At 35.9% G+C, this 18,706-nt stretch overlaps 2 protein-coding genes and 1 long non-coding RNA gene across 3 annotated transcripts in view; all 3 read left to right on the forward strand.

Annotated features, from left to right (window-relative positions):
• Window positions 1-18,706, forward strand: part of LOC125314641 (putative disease resistance protein RGA4) — a 233,081-nt gene that overhangs the window by 191,732 nt on the left and 22,643 nt on the right. The gene's annotated exons all lie outside the window — the stretch shown is intronic.
• LOC125316666 overlaps window positions 1-18,706 on the forward strand; it is a 28,108-nt gene that overhangs the window by 4,693 nt on the left and 4,709 nt on the right. The gene's annotated exons all lie outside the window — the stretch shown is intronic.
• LOC125316559 (actin-related protein 9-like) lies at window positions 15,620-18,301 on the forward strand. Its single transcript, XM_048285201.1, has 5 exons — window positions 15,620-15,693; window positions 15,792-15,864; window positions 15,951-16,060; window positions 16,166-16,225; window positions 18,187-18,301. The coding sequence occupies exons 1-5, from the start codon at window positions 15,691-15,693 to the stop codon at window positions 18,253-18,255; spliced, it is 315 nt and encodes a 104-aa protein (XP_048141158.1). The 5' UTR covers window positions 15,620-15,690; the 3' UTR covers window positions 18,256-18,301.

Genomic DNA, 18,706 nt, shown 5'->3' on the forward strand with positions numbered 1-18,706 from the left:
CAAATAGCTCTGTAGGATACTCGATGCACAAGCCATTTGGTAATGGTAAACACCGATTTTTCTTACCAAAGAAAAGTACAAATTAGGAAGGCATAATGTCATATTGCTACAGGGAGATGCCATGTTAATTTACTTACTGAATTCTGAAGAGCTCTTCAACTAGCTTAGCATATGAGAGAGTACAGTAACAAAGGCGAGAAGAGGATCGCAGTGTGTCGACCAATCAAAACACGATTTAAGAGAAACTCAGAAATGGACGATGATTATTCTGGCCGAAGCTACTTATCCGCAAAAGATCTCCAACGTTGGTCGCTAGTGCTCCGGGAATTGGAGGAACGTCGATCCACTGGTTTTATGAAGCTCTTGAAGTCCTCCAATTTGATCTTGGCGGAGAATTGTGAGGAAGTCGTCGTCTGAATGCTCTGTCACACCCTGGTCAACGAAGGCTGGGGGCGTGGCGGATAGTAGTGGCACATGATCGAGTGTCCCTTTCCACACTCAAATCTCCTTCAAGTGATTTGTGTGAACTCCTAGCGCTTCTGAAATGAGCTCAAACAGACGAGAGCACGGTTTCATCACATGCTTTGAGTACTCTATTAGCATTTCTCTGCCGCAGATATTGCGATGCATGAGAGAATTGAGCTAGAGCTGCCTTCAAAGTATGGTTGGACGGACTCCTAGAAAACACAACAAAGGGTATTGGTATTTTGTATCAACTTGGGTGCAAAAGTTTGGTATTGCTACCGCAAGAACGCGAATGAAGTCAACTGTCGAGGGAACATCCTTTTTTCCCAAAAAGACCGGAACGAAAACATCCGAGGTTCTCGTCGGTGAAAATGATCGATCATTGAGGTTTATCTTACTGGTTCGTCTCATTGATAGCAACTAGACGCAAGATTATACGTGCCATGGCGGATAGATATAATTTAGGTGAGAAACTTTGTACACATTTAGTGGTAGCAATTGCCTCAGCCAATTGAACAAAGAACTAGACACTTTCATTTCTGAGTGGTCAATACCTATTCGAGGGGAGAATGACCAAAATAGGTTCTAAACCTATTGCAATTGTGCCTTGCAGTCCTAATTTTTTTTGTTTTTTGGGCAATTGAGTCGTAAACCTTTAGCATTTGTGCTAATTTATTCCATCCGGCGAATTTTGGTTGGAAATCAACGGCATAAGCTCCGGCGATCCTATGTGGCAAGGCCGGCATTGATAGAGGTAATTGCTAATAGCATTTGAATATCTTTTCAGTCCGATGAATGCAAAATATAGGACATTTAAGGAGCTCATAAATGTTTGCATAGCTATTGAAACATTGTATTTAAATAGTATGAAGTATGATCAAGCACAAAAAGAGATCAATTGGCTATTAAAATAAACTTATGGAAAACCATAAGTAATAAATGAATTTTCTGACGAGAAAATCCAAATTTATTTCATTCATTACTTACCCGAGAGTTCTTTTTCCACACAAAAACCAGAATAGCTCATGAATTAATAACTAATAATCCAAATTAAAGAAATCTTGTACACATAGGTTACCCTTGAGAAACGTACTAGAAACACAATAATCCAATTAGTATTTAAATTAGCGAACTCTCCTTAGTAGCCCCATTTTGGGTATCATGACTTCGAAATAAAATACAAAATCTTCGTAAAAAAATCCAACCGAAAAATTAGATTAAAATCATTGCAATGTTGCAATGCTCCTATTTTATTTAGTTTACACAAAACACCGAATCACAAGAATATGTGCACTAACATGTTTGAAGCTATTTAGAGATGCATTACTTCATAGTTTTCAATATATTTTCTTCTGTGTCAATATCATAAATATATATTTTTTGTTAAACTTGTATACTTTTTCAAAACTCCAACTAAATTATAAAAAAAAAAAACTATGTATAAACCAGTGCAAAGAACAAGAGTTCAACTAGTAGTTTAGTATTCATGAAACCTCAAAATTAATTGTTAAGTATCTAATTTGTTGCTGGTAAATTCAGTTTTCAAATCACATTCGTCGCCTAAGTTGCATTTGCCATCCCTATGCATGAATGGAAACTTAGGGCACACATGATAACACTTACGGAATTGGATTTCTGCTTTAGAAGTGCTTTGGAGTAGAAATTCGCCTGGAGCAGAAATTCGTTTGGTAAAAATTTCTACTTCTAAAAGAAATTTCTACTTCTAAAGTTGTTTTACCACCAACTTCAGAAGTTAAAAAAAATAGCTTCTCCAACTCAAAAAGTACTTCTCGCCTTACCCTCTTTTTGATTATACCCACATCCGCCAACCTCCACTGCCGTGGACCGTCGCCAACCGCCGCCCATCGCCGACCTCAACTAACCACTGCCCATGACCATTACCAATCGTTGACCATCGGATGCTCCCGCCCACCACAGACCTCCGTCGGCCGCCACCCGCCGATTGTCCCCGGTAGCCAACCACTGTCGACCTTCGCCCATCACCGCCTATGATGGCCAACCACCGCCCCGGCCGCTAACCATCGACCACCGCGCCGGCCGTAGCCATTCTTGTCGATTGGCCGTCTCCGGCCACCAGAGGAAAAAAAAAAAATAATTTTTATTTATGAAAATTAAATAATATTTTAATAATAATAATTATTTTTAAAGAAATTTAAAAAGTTCAAAAATGAAGTAGAAATTTTTCTACCGTCGATAATAATTTTCCATAGAATATTTTGTATTAATAATGTTTCAGAAGTAAAAATTTTCAACCTTTACCAAACGAATTTATCTAATTAGAAATAATTTCTAGAGTGGAAGCATAAAAATCAACTTCTACTTCTCGGGAGAAGTAGAAAAATCAACTTTTGGCAAGAAATTAATTTCTGAAGCAGAAGTGTTATCATGTGTGCCCTAACGGGTACACGTCGGCCTGTGTAATTCACACATACGCATGAAGGTTACTCTAATAAAGGATACTACATTTTTGTGTTATGATATTATTAAAGAAAAGTCAAGCGTAAATTTGTCTTGTGGAAAATATTATGATTTGAAAATAGTTATTTAAAAATGATCGATTGTATCGCTTATAAAGATTAATAAATATAAAAATATTTTAGTTATTCATGAAAATATTTAATCATAACTATTGTCAACAACGAAAATATTTTTTATTGATAGATTATTTCAAGTGATACAATTAATGAGTTTTAAGAAAATATTTTGCAATCATTTACTTTCTACGAAATAAATAGAGAGACCAAATAAACGGAGAGTAATTTGTTTATTTTGTAAAAAATGAATCTTCTGCAAAATATTTTTCAAAAAATAATCGCTTATATCATTTAAAATAGTTAATAAATAGAAAATATTTTGATTATCACCAATAATTTATGTCTAAATATGTTCGTGGGCGACGAAAATACATTTCGTTCATTCATTTTTATAAGAGATATAAGCGATATTTTTAGTAAAGTATTTTTTGACTTTTTTTCCGCGAAATAGAGCCTAAAATGAAAAAAATGGATTAAGACCTTGGCTTCTCGGTGCCTCTAGGTTGGACTGAAATCCTTGGACCAACCAAAATAATTTTTTGTTTCTCCTATGTTGAAACCCTAACTAGCACCGATACGGACACGCAGCATGACACGCCAATATATTATTTCTTAAAAATAAAAAAATTGACACGTTGGGACACGTTATATATTAAATATATTTTTATATTTATGTGATAGATTAACATGTATATATAAAAATATCATCAATGAATTTCTTCTTCTTCTTCTTCCTCTATAGGGATGCACGATTAGCGTTTTTTTTGGCTGATTGAGTATATTAATTTTGTGGTAATTGGGTATGTGACTTAAGTATATATAAATTTGATAATTCAAATTTTGACCCCTAATTTATTAAAAATATTTAAAATTGACCCGTGCATGTCCAAATAGCACCTCGAGATACTAGATTTGCGTGTTGCTGGCGTTTCTAAAGCGCCGACCATGTGTCGGTCACATGTCAAAAAAGTGTCGGACATGACACGGCACGGAGGCCCCCGGAGAGTATCGGTACTTTTTAATTGAAACCTCGTTGGCTAGCAATTAAAGGGGAAAATGTAGTCGACAGTAGCATCGGCTCCTGTCTCCGCTGTTAATTCTCTAAATAATTCAATATTTTTTTACTAGTAAATCCGAGGAAAAAGGAGAGATTAAAGGGGAAAATAGTTTTGGACAAGACTCGGGAGGAGACAGGGGAATGAACTCTCCGATATGGTGGAAAGATCTCCTAATAAGTTCTCTCCGCCTTCCCTCTCTTTAGGGAAGAAAAATATTTGGAGGGAACTTAGGGGCCTTCGGGCAGTGAAGGTAGACACACGGTCGGTTTCAGCTAAGGACCGTTGGGTAGGCGGGTATAATAGTCTCCCACGCCTAGAGTCACAAAGGGGAAGTTTTAGTTTCCCACTAGATGGACCCTTGCTTTGCACAATGTTTAAGTAACCGACTTATTCACCTAGTACCCCTGGTTACTTAGACACTGTACGAAGAGTGTCGGTGCTTCCTAATTGAAACCTCATTGGTCAACAAGTAAAGGCTTAACGCCGTTCGGTAGCATTAGCTCATGTCTTCGTTATCAGTTCTTTGAGTAATTCAATATTTTTTTACTAGTAAATCCAAGGAAAAAGTAGAGATTAAAGTGGAAAACGGTTCATAAAGGACCTTTTCAAGCAAATTCCAATTAATCCTATGCACGAATTTCCTCTTTCCGAATTGAAATAATCTTATTCCTAATTCGTCTTTTTGCCATGTTTGTTAAGAAAAAAATTGGCTTACTCTATGACTAGCGATATCTCCCTACTTTTAAACTTTGATTGATCCTATTCTCGTTATGTCAAAAATATAGGAAATAGGGCCTATAAAACTTAAAAGAAGAATAAATGTTTTTATTGTCATAGAGAGATTTTTCAGTCATCTTATATTGTTCAAGGATTTCTTAATAAGGTTTATTTACTTTTTGGGTCCTTCCACAGTACCGATAATATTTATGGAACTACAATATCATTAATTAGGAGTGTGCATGATCCGGGCCGATCCGGTCCCAGCATTAAACCAGAAATCGGACCGGTAGTTCCGGTCCCCAAATTTTGGGAATTGGATTAGACATGGATCAACGGTTCGGTCCCGGTGGGACTGCTAACTCCAGGTGCTTATAGAAATCTAACCTTGGATCTATACTAATAACTTCAAATCTCAACCATCCAATCTAATAAAACATATAAATGAGTTTTTATAATCCTAAAATAATGAGAAAAGAGCTAAATTATGAAGAAAAACACTTACGACAACCGAAACGGGATTATGTTCTTGCATCATTCTCCTTGAGTTAGAAAGAATCAAGCTCAAAGTGAAATTACAATTGTACTTCATTGAATCCAACCGTGAACAAAATAACGGGTTTGCATATTATAGTCAAGAACAAATACAGATTGAGTCAAGATAAAGCGCGATTAGAGAATGCATATTGACAAAAGGCAAGAGGAGGCATGAAGCAAGCAAGCAAGAGGCAGTATCACGAAAGGAGAGAGTGGGGAGACGAAGGCGAAAGGAGCGATAATCGAGCGGAGCTGCTTCGTAAAAGCGAGACGCAAGCGTCAAACAAGAGGAGAGGAGCTAGTGTCGAAAAGAAGATGGAAAAATTAGGTTAACTAGTCTTTCAAAAATTTCTACGTTTTTTTTAATTGTATATGTGTTATATATACTCGGGGCAGTCCGATCCAGTCTCATCCACCATGAAACCGGGGACCCGAACCCCCCCTCCCTCAAGGACCGGACCAACCCAGCCCGGCCGGTCCGATCCGATCCGATTTGTTCATCCCTATCATTGATGTTTTATACATAACTGGTTGACAATTTCTTAAGTTGAGAATAACAAGATACCGAAAAGAGAAATATTGATTGTTGTGTCTATTTCGTTATACTAATAAATAGTGCATGATACTAATAAATAGTGCATGAACCTATTTATAGGTTTTGTGGGATGCTATTAAGATAATAATAGCAACTATAATCAATCGGAGATATGCATAATCCTGATAAATATGGAGAATCAAGGGGAAAAGTACACTAGAAGTACCATAATTTATATACGGCGTTCACTTAAGTGCCATAACTTTCAAAACGTTCACTTAAGTACCATAACTTTAAAAAATCGTTCACTTGAGTGCTACGTCGGAGCAAAATCGTTCATTTGAGTGCTACAGTAACTTTTCCGGCATGCCACGTCGGCTTTCTAGCGTGCCACGTCATCTTTTCGGCATCTACAGTAACTTTTCCGACGTGCTACGATAACTTTTCCGGTGTCTACAGTAACTTTTCCAATTGCCGCATCGGCTTTTTCGGCTGCCATGTCAACATGGCACTCAAGTGAACGATTTTTAAAAGTTATGGCACTTAAGTGAACGTGTTGAAAGTTATAGCACTTAAGTGAATGTCGTACAAAAGTTATGGCACTTCTAGTGTACTTTTCCCGAGAATCAAGTAAATATCATTAATATCTTATTTGGCAAGTAGCTTATTTTTTTTTTTTTTTTATCTTTTTCTGGACTGTGGCAAGGAGCTTAATTGCATACCCAAGTTATGGAATCCCATTTAATGCTTTGTTGCTACGCTTTCATTTTCTTCAAATTTTGATTCCTTTCCCATTTAAGTTCAAAAGTCTTGAGTAACAATATACAATTACTACCTGGCATAGAAAATCTGATGCATACAAATAGACAGTACCAGAGAGAAAGAGCTCACGAAAAAACAAGCAAGATGGAGAAACCCAGCGGAAGGTGGGTGGGCATGATCTTCATGTTTGTTCTAGCTTTAGGCTTGACTTGTCGTCCAATGATTGGGGCAAGAACACTTGTTGCTGCGAACCAAGTGAAAGATGAAGGGACAACTTTCCATCATCGCATGTTGGAGGAGGAACATCGTTGTTGGGGTAGGAACATATGCGACCCCCATTAGATTTCAAGTGTCAAGTCCACCGTCATTGAGAATCCCCAGTGAATACCTTGTATCTTTGTTAATGATGCATGCAGAAAGCATAAATAAATTCTGCAGGGTTTGATGATGCTTTTCTTTTTCTCCTTTGGTGAATGTAATTCTATCCCTGTTGAGACGGAGGATATTTGATTGGCTATCGCGATAATTGGTGATTAATTTTTCCTGACGGGCTGACACTGTATGTCGATATTTGTTTGCTAGCTAAAGTACACTAGAAGTGCCAAACTTGTGTACGGTGCTTACCTTAGTGCCAAAACTTTCAAAACATCACTTGAGTGCCAATTTTTTAAAAAACGATCACTTAAGTGCCAACTTCTTTTAAAAACGATCATTTCGGTGCCAATTTCAATTTGAAGTGACATGGCTTGCTGGAAATCCGACACATGCTATTTTTTATTAATATTTAAGCCGACGTAGCTCGGTGGAGTTTACACTGAAATGATTATTTTTAAAAAAATGGGCACTTAAATGATCGTTTTTTTTAAAAAAAAATAGCACTTAAGTGATCGTTTTGAAAGTTTTGGTATTGGAGTGATCGTTTTTTTAAAGAATTTAGCACTTAAGTGATCGTTTTGAAAGTTTTTGACACTAAAGTGAGCCCCGTACACAAGTTTTGGCACTTGTAGTGTACTTAAGCCTGTGTTTGCCCATTGATTAGACGAGAAGAAGCTTTCCGATCTTGCTCTGCTGAGAAAATATTGTACATGCCGGCCCCTCCACGATCGAGCATGGCTCTATGACCATTGCTCTCTTTCTCTCTCCAATTATACGGCACTCTCTCTCCTCTCTTTTGTGCATCTTTAAGAAAAAGAACGAAGCCACTCTCTTTTTTTTTTGCAAGTTACTTTCCCTCTCTCGCTCCCAAGGGCCTCACCGGTCGCATCTCGAGCTGCCTCTGCCTCCGTCGTCACAAGGAGTATTAAAGAACTGAACAGAAACCTGAATTGAAAAGAACCAGAAGTTCGTGCATTTTGAGGGTGCATTTGTTTTGCGAAAAATGAGTGATTTGAAAAATATTCTCCAAAAAGTAATCACTTATATCTCTTACAAAAATAAACAAATAGAAAATTTTATCATTGTCTACAAAAATAGTCGGGCACGGAATATTATCGATGGCGAAAATATTTTCGAAATGCGAAACAAACGCATCCTCGGTTCATTTCAATTTTCAATTCAGTTAATAATCAAAGAATTTGGATAATTTAACAAGTCGGTTCAGTTCGGATAACGGATTTTAATTTCTCTTTTTTTTTTTTTCTCTTTCTCTTCTTGTTCACTTCTCATCGGAACTGTGGATGGCTCCCCTTCTTCTCTCTCCCTCTTTTCATCTTTGTGCTCCCTCTCACTATATGAGATCAGTGGACGGCTTCTCTCTCCCCATTTTCATCTCCGCGTCTCTCTCATCTTCTACCCAATCCTTTCTGTTTTGGTCGCATCTCGTGACAAAACAGAACTCCCCACTTTCAATCCGTGGATATTATGTTGAATGGTGGAAGAAGAGATCAGTTTCAGCCATGGATGAGTTCTGACCAAATCCAGTCCCTTGGGAGTAGATGTGGAAGTGAGGCACCAGACGAAGGAGATGGCCAAGCTGGAGAGATGCGATGCCGACGAATCCTGCGGCAATGGCGCAACGAAGCACAGAGGTTGCGCTCCCAGTGGGCGACATAGGAAAGGCGCGCTTTCATCTTAACCATCATTAACATTCTTTGGAGAAATCGAATCAACGTACACACAACAAAGCACTAGAGATCTCAAACAAAAGAAAATAAAGAAAAAAAAAATCAGAAAATCAAACTGAAAACTGAACCAAACCAAATTGAGTTTTTTTAATTCGGGTTGGTTCGAGACGAGTTTTGATTCGGTTCAAGCATATAAAATTAAAATGATCTAAACCATCGACACCCTAGTTGTCGTGTCACGCCCACGAGGAAACCACAGCGTTTAGATGGCTTCACAAGAAAACCATAAAATAAATGAAGACATGACAAAGTGTCATCATACAATATTAATCAATGATACCCAAGGTTCAACTTAACCAAAAACCAACATAACCAAGGCACAAAATATCTAATCTGACCTACATTTTCAAAGCTAATCTAGTAGCTTGATGTTCAGACAAAAGAAAAAATTAAAAAGCATATATTAACTACCAAAGTATGTAATAAAACAAACAACGCGGAAAGTTCGGAAAAGGAACACGATTAGAACACGATCAAATTGATGGCAACGGTAAACATTATCTAGATAAAAGACAAACAGGATAGAATGTGCAATAAAGTAAAATCATGAAGGAATAGAAAGTAATAGAAAAAAAAGAGAAAAGAAAATAAATGAAGATAAAATATAAAATATATAAAAATTGATAGAAAAAATCATTTAAGTAATTGTTGACCTAATTTAGTAAAGGTTTAGAGGTTTAAAAAGAGAAAAATAGGATTAAAAACTGAAAAAGGAGAATTAGGTCAACAGGTAGCACAAAATTACCTCTAACACAACCAACACCTCCAAAAATCAATATATGTATAGGCAAGGAACCAAAGCCTTGACAGAGCAGGCAGAAAAAAATGTCCTACAAGATTAATTTAATGAAAAAAGAAGCATTTATGTAATATGAAGCCAAAAATAAAATCAGAAGGAAAGCAAAAAAATGAATACTAAATATATAAAATTAACTAACAAAAAGTATATAGTAAAAGAAAAAGAAGTTAACCGAAACCCAAACCGGAGATCCTATACCTTGATAAAAGACCTACCGAAAAAAAGAAACAGTTATAATATGTTCTGAAAGCTAAGACAAAAGATTCATAGGTTCACACGACGAAGGAGATGTGAAGGATAGAGAGGTTCGGAAAAAAAGAAGAAGAAGAAAAACGTGAGAGGGAGAGAGAATGATCGAAGAGAGAGAGACTGTCCCATGAAGAGAAATAAAAAAAAAGCCCAAAAAAAAAAAAAAAAGAGAAAGGAGAGCTAAAACAAAAGTTAAATATTAAGGTAATTAAGGTGGGAGTGGTACTTTACAAAATGAAAAAAAAAGAGAACAAAAAAGAAAAAGTAGATTAAGTGAATGATCTCGAAATATAGACAATTAAGACTTGAAGAATAAATGGACTATATGAGATTAGAATATAAATAAAGCCAGATAAAATGCACTTTTATAATTAATTGAAGTTACTAACAAATAAAAACCATTGTAAGGAAACTATTTTTAAAAAATAAATAGATAGTATTAAGTTATATGAATAGTATATAAGTTAGATAAGGATATATCTAACAGATATATAAATTACTGTGTAGCAAAAAAAATCCAAAAGTTAATTCTTATTTAAATTAAATGTAATTAATTATAAGCAGCTAAAATCCTTGGATATGATAATGTTGGAAATAGTATTATAGTTAATAAGTTGAGTTTTTAAAGAAACTTTATATAAGATATAAGTGTGTACCTATAGTTATGTGGTAGATAAGATAAAATTTTAAAAAAAGAAACTTGTACGAGACATAGAAACATGGCATAACAAAGATTTATTGTTAGCGCTTGCTTTTAGTATTCCTTATACATATTATATTTATTAAACGCTTAGTATAACTTACTAGTCCTAAAACTTTCGTTATTATTGTTTCTTTCAATAGGACAACTTTATTATATGTTAAAAATATATTAGAAATAGTTTTAAATATACCCTAGTTATTATACTCATTATCGGATTATTTTCCACAAATTTCTGAATCTTACCTATGGTCTATTTTAATTTAGATCAACGGTACTTAGAGTTATAGGATACTCTTAAAGTTGTTCAGTGACTCCTTAAATGAGTCCATTATTGGTAAAAATCCTTTGACTAACTTCCAACCTGTTTTTAATAATTGTTATTTTATTTTTAAGATTTTCTTCCTTTATAACTTAGCCTATTATTTTATATACCATGTTTTATAGATTAAATAGTTTTGTTTTTTATATTTAATATTTTAGTATTTTTTTACTAGGTTTTTATGAAAAACTATAACTTATGCATTACTCGTTTTCCCATTCATAGGCGTCACTTAGTCTATTAGTATGATTAATGCACACTACATTCAGCAGGTTTCTTAATAATAAATAACTTAAATGATTTATTTAGTTTTAATTAATTTGTTTTGTTACTAACATTTATAATTAAAAAACAAGACTTAGTTTGTTCTTTTTAACATTATGGTATCCTTTAAAAAATTATTTTGGGTTAAAAAAATTACTTATGGAATTTATAATTATTTTATTAAAAGATCAAACAATTACGTTGGATTATATAAATTTATTTTAACATGAGGTTTTTTTTATGTTAATGTCTTATTAAAATCTATGATTCTGGATAAGTATAAATTAGTTTTTATAAAGGATTTCTTGCTACTAAACTATGTATTATCTTACAAGATATTATAACAATTTTATCATCCGAAAGTACTCATTAACATCTCAATAGCGGTCATCATCTTTGCTTTTTGTGACCCAAAACTAGTTTTTCCTCATTTAAATACTTTTATAATTGTTTCTATACCAAGCTATTAAGCTGTGTTTTCACACCTTAATTCACGTGATCATGCATAATATGTCATAGTACTAGCGCCCTCTCACTTCATAATTTTCTCATTTCCATTTAAAATTCTACAACCCCTTTACATCTATTCTCTCTAATATTTTTCCCTACCTTAGGTTCTCATATTGTATTCCCTTAAACTTGATATTTAGGTGCTCATCTCATCATCCTGGTTTAAACAAGTTGTCCATTATAGGATCAAACAAAATACACATAGAAGCCTTATGAACTCATTACTAGGCAGCCTACTAGGCCAAACAGCAATACAAGTTTCGTTATGCCACAAATCTAGAGGTATTAATTAGCATAATATACTATAATCTACGGATGGATATGAGTATAAACTACAGTCAATCTCTTAGTTAACATTAACCATAAAAAAATTTAATTATCTTGATAAGTATAGGTTTTTAGGTATCAGTACACATAATTTTAATTCGCTTTTTTTTAATTGATACCAAGAAATTAGATTATTACAAACGTACATATATATATTACAATACTAGCAATCCATAACGCGAAAGCTTTAATCTATATCTTGCTTCTTATATCATAGGTGTAATGACAAGATAACTAAAGTATATGATATAAGAATCTAAGTACCGGTTCTTTATAGCTTATTCTAAGTTGTATATAAACGGTAAAATCATGTAGTTATGAATTATAGAATTTCTATTAAACTAAGCACAATTAACTCAAATAATGTCTCTTTAACTCAGCTTGCTTCCACTTAAACCTCAACACAACATACTCAAGATCATCCATTAAAGTCGACACTAGGATCATTAGAATACCACACAAGTTCAATTATAATCCAAAAGACTATCTAATTGTCAGTATTCCAAATCTAATGGATCGAGGCGACCTGCGATACACTTAAATGGGGTTCGATTCATCTGTTTAGATTGTTCGGATCCTTGGCCCAAATTTCAAAAAAATCCAAAAAAAGGTAAAACATAAAATAAATGAATGACTTATGACAAAAGTAATACAACGTATATTAACTTCAATTGATAGAGGTCGATACCAATGGTTAATTAATCCATAAAATAACATAATCCATAAGGTCACAAAATATCTTATATTCCTTCGACAATATTTCTCAAATGCTAATCCTTAGTAGACTTGATGTTCATATAAAAAAGGCACCCTAAACCAGAACAAGGATGCGCAAGCAGAAAGCATTAATATTAAACCAAGCTCCACATACTAGTAAAATCCCTTTTGTGCGTAAAACGCACGGGCTATATTATAACACCACTAATATATATGCCGACCGTTTTCAATAGGCTCTTTGCCGGCTTTGAACACGTTTTCAAACAAATAACTTTAAAAATTGAAAAAAAGAAACAAAAAAACAAGAAAAATAAGTAACGACTAGTAAAGTAACAAAAACTAAATTAATAAAAAAAAAAAATAAAAAATATAAATTTTAAAAAAAAAGAAAAAAAAAAAAAAAAAAAAAAAGAAAAAATTGTTTAGTAAGGTATTAATATAAAAAAATTTTTAAAAACTTCTAATACATGACCATTTTAATAAAAGTAAATACCAAAAGCTTAGGTAAGGTTTGGAGTATTTAATAAATTTAAAATAAATAAATAAATAATTTAAATTATTATTTTTTAAAGTTTATGCCTAAAAGAGCCACTCCCTCTTTGTCGCTCCCTAAGAGCCCTTGCCGATGGCCTCCCAAGCTTAGATCCGATTGTCTCCACTACATCACCTTCAGGAGCCACTCCCTCTCTTTCGTGCTACCAAGAGCCCGCGCCGATAGCCTCCCAATCTCAAATATGCCACCTACGCCACGTCGTCTCTGTCTCCGGCGTGAACTGAAAATGGGAATTTTTAGAAATTGATTTGAAATAAGAGTTGATTCTTTCATTAATAAATTATATCTTTCCTATTTTGGAATGACTGGAGAAGGGTTTTTCGATAAATGAAAGGAGGACGGAATGAGGAAAGGAGAGTGGGTGAGTTGCAATTTTTACAACCGTCTAAGAATTGTTTGAAGCGATATGGTTCATGCCCTTAGAGGTGTTGGCTCTATCCGCCTCTTGCGGGGGCAGCTAAAGTCAACTGTTGATGAAGAGCCTTTTTTTTTTTTACCCAAAAAAGGAGAATTTGCACCATTGAGGTTTCCGTTGGGGAAAATGATCAATAGTTGAGGATCATCTTCTTGATTCGTCTCATTGATTGAGACTCGATGCAAGCTTATAAGCTATGACATGTGCAATGAAACTTCTACGAGAAATTCTCACACATTCAGCTTACTTTAGCCGATTGAACAAAGAACCGGGCACTTTCATTTCTCAGAGTGTTCCAACTCCTATTCCGGCCGTTTCAATCGAAAAGTAGGTGAACAACTCGAGTTTCGTACATTGCATTTAATATAACGAAGCGTGATTTAAAATATAAAGAAATTAATTATTTGCCTAAAAGATATTTACTGAAAACCACGAGTAACTACCCTTGAGAAAAGTACTAAAACCGAAATAATCCGATTAGTACTTAGGTTTGCATACTCTCTTTTTTTTTTTTTTTTGGTCGAAAGGTTTGCATACTCTCTTGAGCAGCCCTATATTGGATATTTTGACATCAAAATAAGTACATACTCTTCGTAAAATCCAACCACAACATTAAATTAAAATAATTGCAATGTCGCGATACTTCTATGTTATGTGGTTGACAAAAAAAAACCTATCAAATCATAATAATATGTACACTGACATATTTGAAGCTACTTGGAGATTCACTAGTTAATTCATTTTATTTTCTTCTGTGGTAATATCATTAACATATGGTTTTGCTTTCACTATACAAATCCCATGTGCCGCCCAAGTTGCGTGTGCCATGGAATGCGTGAATGGAACCTTAACCAGTACACGTCGACGTGTGTAATCTATTCATGTTCACAAATAAATGATTTCAATTCCTTGTGTTATGATCTTCTGAAGAAAAAATAAATAAATGTGTGTTTATTTAAAAAATTTCAAACATATATTTTGAAAATAACCACTTGTGTCACTTACAAATATTAATTAATAAAAAGGTTCATCATTTAAAACATATTTAGCCACAGCTATACAAATTATTATTAATTTTAATTTTTTTTCAACTCATTTATTTTTGGTGAAATAACTGGAGTAAAATCACAAAATTGAATCTAGGGGAAATTTCAAAGGAAAAAAATTTCCTCGCCTTTTTACCTCTATTGGGCAATGCTTGTTTATCTTCTCTTTCACAGAGACAACTTAGAGGACTCTTGTAAAATTCTTGCAAGCGAAGGGAAAATTTCGACCATAGAAAAAGGGAAATTTCAACGCCTCTTCTAATTCCCTGATCGCATCGCTGCTCTAGATCTATTCATCACGAGGCTCACGGAGGTCACACGACCCCAGCATTGCCATGGTTGGGGTTTGGCGACCTCCTGGGCTCATCGCAACTACCTACTACGAGACTTGAGGCTCGTTGTCGTCATCGCCCGAAGTGGTGATTAGCGATTTCCTTCTAGCCTTCTCGACTAAATGTGGCCCCTCGGGATTGTCGACCGCCTCTGAAGAGAACTCGGCGATAAAATTGTTGAAATTGCCTCTCTTGGCCTCGCCTTGCCAAGAGGCGAGGCTGCCTTTAATAGCCACAAGGGACGTCTCGCCGTGGGCGACGAGGGCTGGGCGAGGGTCGCCAACCTCAAACAAACGAGAAAAAAATAGAAATGAGAAAAAAGAAAAAGAATCGAGAAAAGGAAATGACAAAAATACTCTTGTCGGTCCTTCTTTCTTTGAAATAAACATAATACTTTAGACTCATATTTAAAATGATGTCTATTTTAAATTTTTATTTGAGAAAATGAGACTCAAGCTCTTTTTTGAATTTTTCCTTAGATCAACGACCTCGGCTCTCTCTCCTCTGCTCTGGGTTGGGCTGGACCGACCCACCCAAGTAATCTTTTGTTTCTCTTTATGTTTAAGCCTCGTTCGTCAGTAATCAAAACGTCGTCGCTGGGGGCTGGGGGCATCATCTTCTGTCAGTTGCCAGTTCAGTTCTCTGAGTTGAGAGAGAGCGAGAGAGACTGACCAGAAAGCTCTTCGACCTCGCTTCGCTTCGCCATGGTGATCTCCCTCCCTCCCTCCCTCTCTCTCTCTCTCTTCTGATGACTGCTCCAGTCGTTGAGCTTCTTCACTGAACCTCTCGCATTTCCTTTTTCCAGGATTATTTGAAGACGGCGATTCCTTCGCAGCTTATCTCGGAGAGAGGCTCCAATCTCGTCGTCATCAACCCTGGTACTCCCACCCCTCTCTTCAGCCGAATCGAATAGTAAGCGCCTCGCTCGACCTTAGCTTGAACGTGCTCGTTCCTTGCTTTCCAGGTTCTGCGAACATCAGAGTGGGCCTCGCTCAGCAGGACGCGCCTTTCACCTCCCCTCATTGCATCGCCCGGTGCACCAGCCAGGTGCCCAAGCGAAACGTGCAAGATCAGGTCCGACCACGTTTCATGATTTCCTTTTTTACCGTTTGGTTTTTCGTGCCTGTCTGGTTTTGGCACTGCGGAATTGATGGGTTGTTGTTGCTTTGGAGTTTTTAGATGCTCAATTCTCAAGTTACGACGGCACAACACATGGAGCGAGAGAAGGCTTATGATATTGTGAGTTGACTTCTTTTGTTTGTTTTTAGTTGTGACGTGTGAAATGCCTCGAATGTTTTTGAATTTTTCTCAGAATTAACATGTGGATTAGTGTACCCCAGATAGCATCATTGTTGAAAATTCCGTTCTTGGATGAGGAGGTCACGAACAGCAGCTCTTTCCAGCGCAAGGCATGGAGATTCCGTTCTTGGTTGAGCTGCTCGATCGCTTCTGCTTAATCTTCAAAATGATATGGCAGATTAAGTCCCAACTTCATCTTCAAAGATTCCGTTCTTGGTTGAACTTCACTGTTTTCATGGTCCAATTATCTTTTTGTTCTCTCATTTGAGTTGGCTACTCGAAGGTTCAGTATTTTAAGGCGATTCTCTCAACTTGTTCTCTGTTTTCTTCATGAGGTATTCAAGATAATGAACTGTTTTGGTCTTTACGAGCACATTGTCCTCTCTTTGATGGTTAGTGAAGGACTTGAAAGATTTTTAATGCCTTTATCTTGACAACTTAAAAATTTCTCCTCTTGTTCTGTGTGAATCTATACTGCATTGTCATCCAAGAGGAGACTGCAGAGTCATTGCATCCTTGGATCCAGTATATTCCCGAATTTAAGTACTGTCAGAGCTCAGTTCCTGCTCCCTGATAAATAAATAAAATTAAATCACCCAGGGCCGCCCAGAAAAAATGTAAGTCTGCCCAACTAGGATGTTTATGTGTCTATGTAAGGATCTGTAGATGATTGTCCTTTGCTGCCTTTTTTTTGTGTATTGTTTTGCATTCTTCAGTTTCTAATTTCTTCATGATATTCTTTACAAAAAAAAAAAAAAATTTCTTCATGATATTTGTTATTGGAGTTCATTTGTGACTGTGTCAGGCAAAGTGAAAGAAAAACTGACTTACCTGTTATACAGATGGGACGTGTTGACGCTTATAATCCACAGAATGGTAGGAAAGATTCAGTCTTTTCTTGGGCGGATGTGTATGAGAGGCAAAGTTCGACTCTGGTAGCAGGTCTATATAATAAGTATTTTTTTCTATCCATTGGCTAATGGTTTTTCTGAGTTAATTGGCTTCACTATGTCTCAGACCTCTTACCTTTCTCTTCTTACTTATGTTATCTGCTTCTACTTATTGATATGTCATAGAATCAGAAACTGTGCTGTCAGATCATGGACGGCTTTGTCTATGTATAGAAAAATGGCAACATAGTACTTATATTCCCTTGTCTAAGATTTGATGTAGTATAGGCTTCTGTTGATTGAATTGTCATAACAATATAAGATGTTTAGCTTTTATCTGGGCTGGAGCATGTCTCCAATATACTAGATGCCTAGGATAACGAGACTCTACCCTGAAAAAGTGATCGTCTCTATGTCATTTTGGAACTAAGTAGAGAAACTGTGAGGTAGATATAAACTAAAAATTCCATATGATTGTTTTGTCTCTAAGTGGGAGTATCGGGGGTGTTAAGTAACATACGTTGAGGAAGCTGTCGTCCAAAATGTAGATAGCTAGCAGGATGGTGCACTCTGTCAATGTTTGGAACTTCTGACCGTCAACCTTCAATTGTGTCTGAAGCTAATTTTGACGCAAATGCTTGTTCTAATTATTTCTCCGGTGAGCATACTATATAGTTCTGCCTCCTGTACAAAAGCGGCTGTTGCTGCTAATGTTTTTTAGTAGAAGCATCCAGCTTCAATGCTCCTAGCCTGTAGTCAGTCTACTAAAATTGTTCTGTTGGTTGTATCGGTGCCTTTGTTTGTCTAAGGATGTATGGAGTTGATAAGGTAATGGGTTGTCTTTCATTATTGTCTTGTTTATTCAAGGATATGTGGAGCTGGCTTTCAGCTAATAGCAAAGGTCTTGGCATTTTGTAAATAGTGAAGATGATTATTTTTCATGCTAACATTGAATCTGCAGAAAGTCTTTAGTCTGTGCTTTTGTATATGACTTGCACCTCTGCTTTGCAGATAGCTCAGAGGATAAAGACTTGCCTAGTACTTCGTTGGCCCAACATGAGGGAGGGGATATGGACTTAGGTCAACGTAAATACAGACCGTTCATTTGTGGTGAGGAAGCTCTGAAAATATCACCCACAGAGCCTTACTGCTTCCGCCGTCCTATCCGAAGAGGTCATTTTAACATTTCGCAAGACTATCCGGTGCAGCAGGTGAGATGCCCTAAATATTACTCATTGAAAGAAGTTGCTGTCTGATTATTACTGAGTTCCACTCTTTCACTCCTTGTAGGTACACATTAAGTACATTGCTTAGTTAGATTTGTTGGTATCTGTAGCCTCATCAGGAATCAATTCTAACCATCCAGCAAAACACCTGTAATATAAAGTATTGCATGCATTTGCTACGTGATACGATAGTTGTATGGATATGGTGAAGTAGAAAAAGAATGATATGGTAAGATCTTGCTCATCCCTATAATTTTTCTTCACAGGTGTCTGAGGATTTGCATTCTCTCTGGGACTGGATGTTG

Source organism: Rhodamnia argentea, chromosome 1 (assembly GCF_020921035.1).
Source record: "Rhodamnia argentea isolate NSW1041297 chromosome 1, ASM2092103v1, whole genome shotgun sequence".
Classification (NCBI taxonomy): Eukaryota; Viridiplantae; Streptophyta; class Magnoliopsida; order Myrtales; family Myrtaceae; genus Rhodamnia; species Rhodamnia argentea.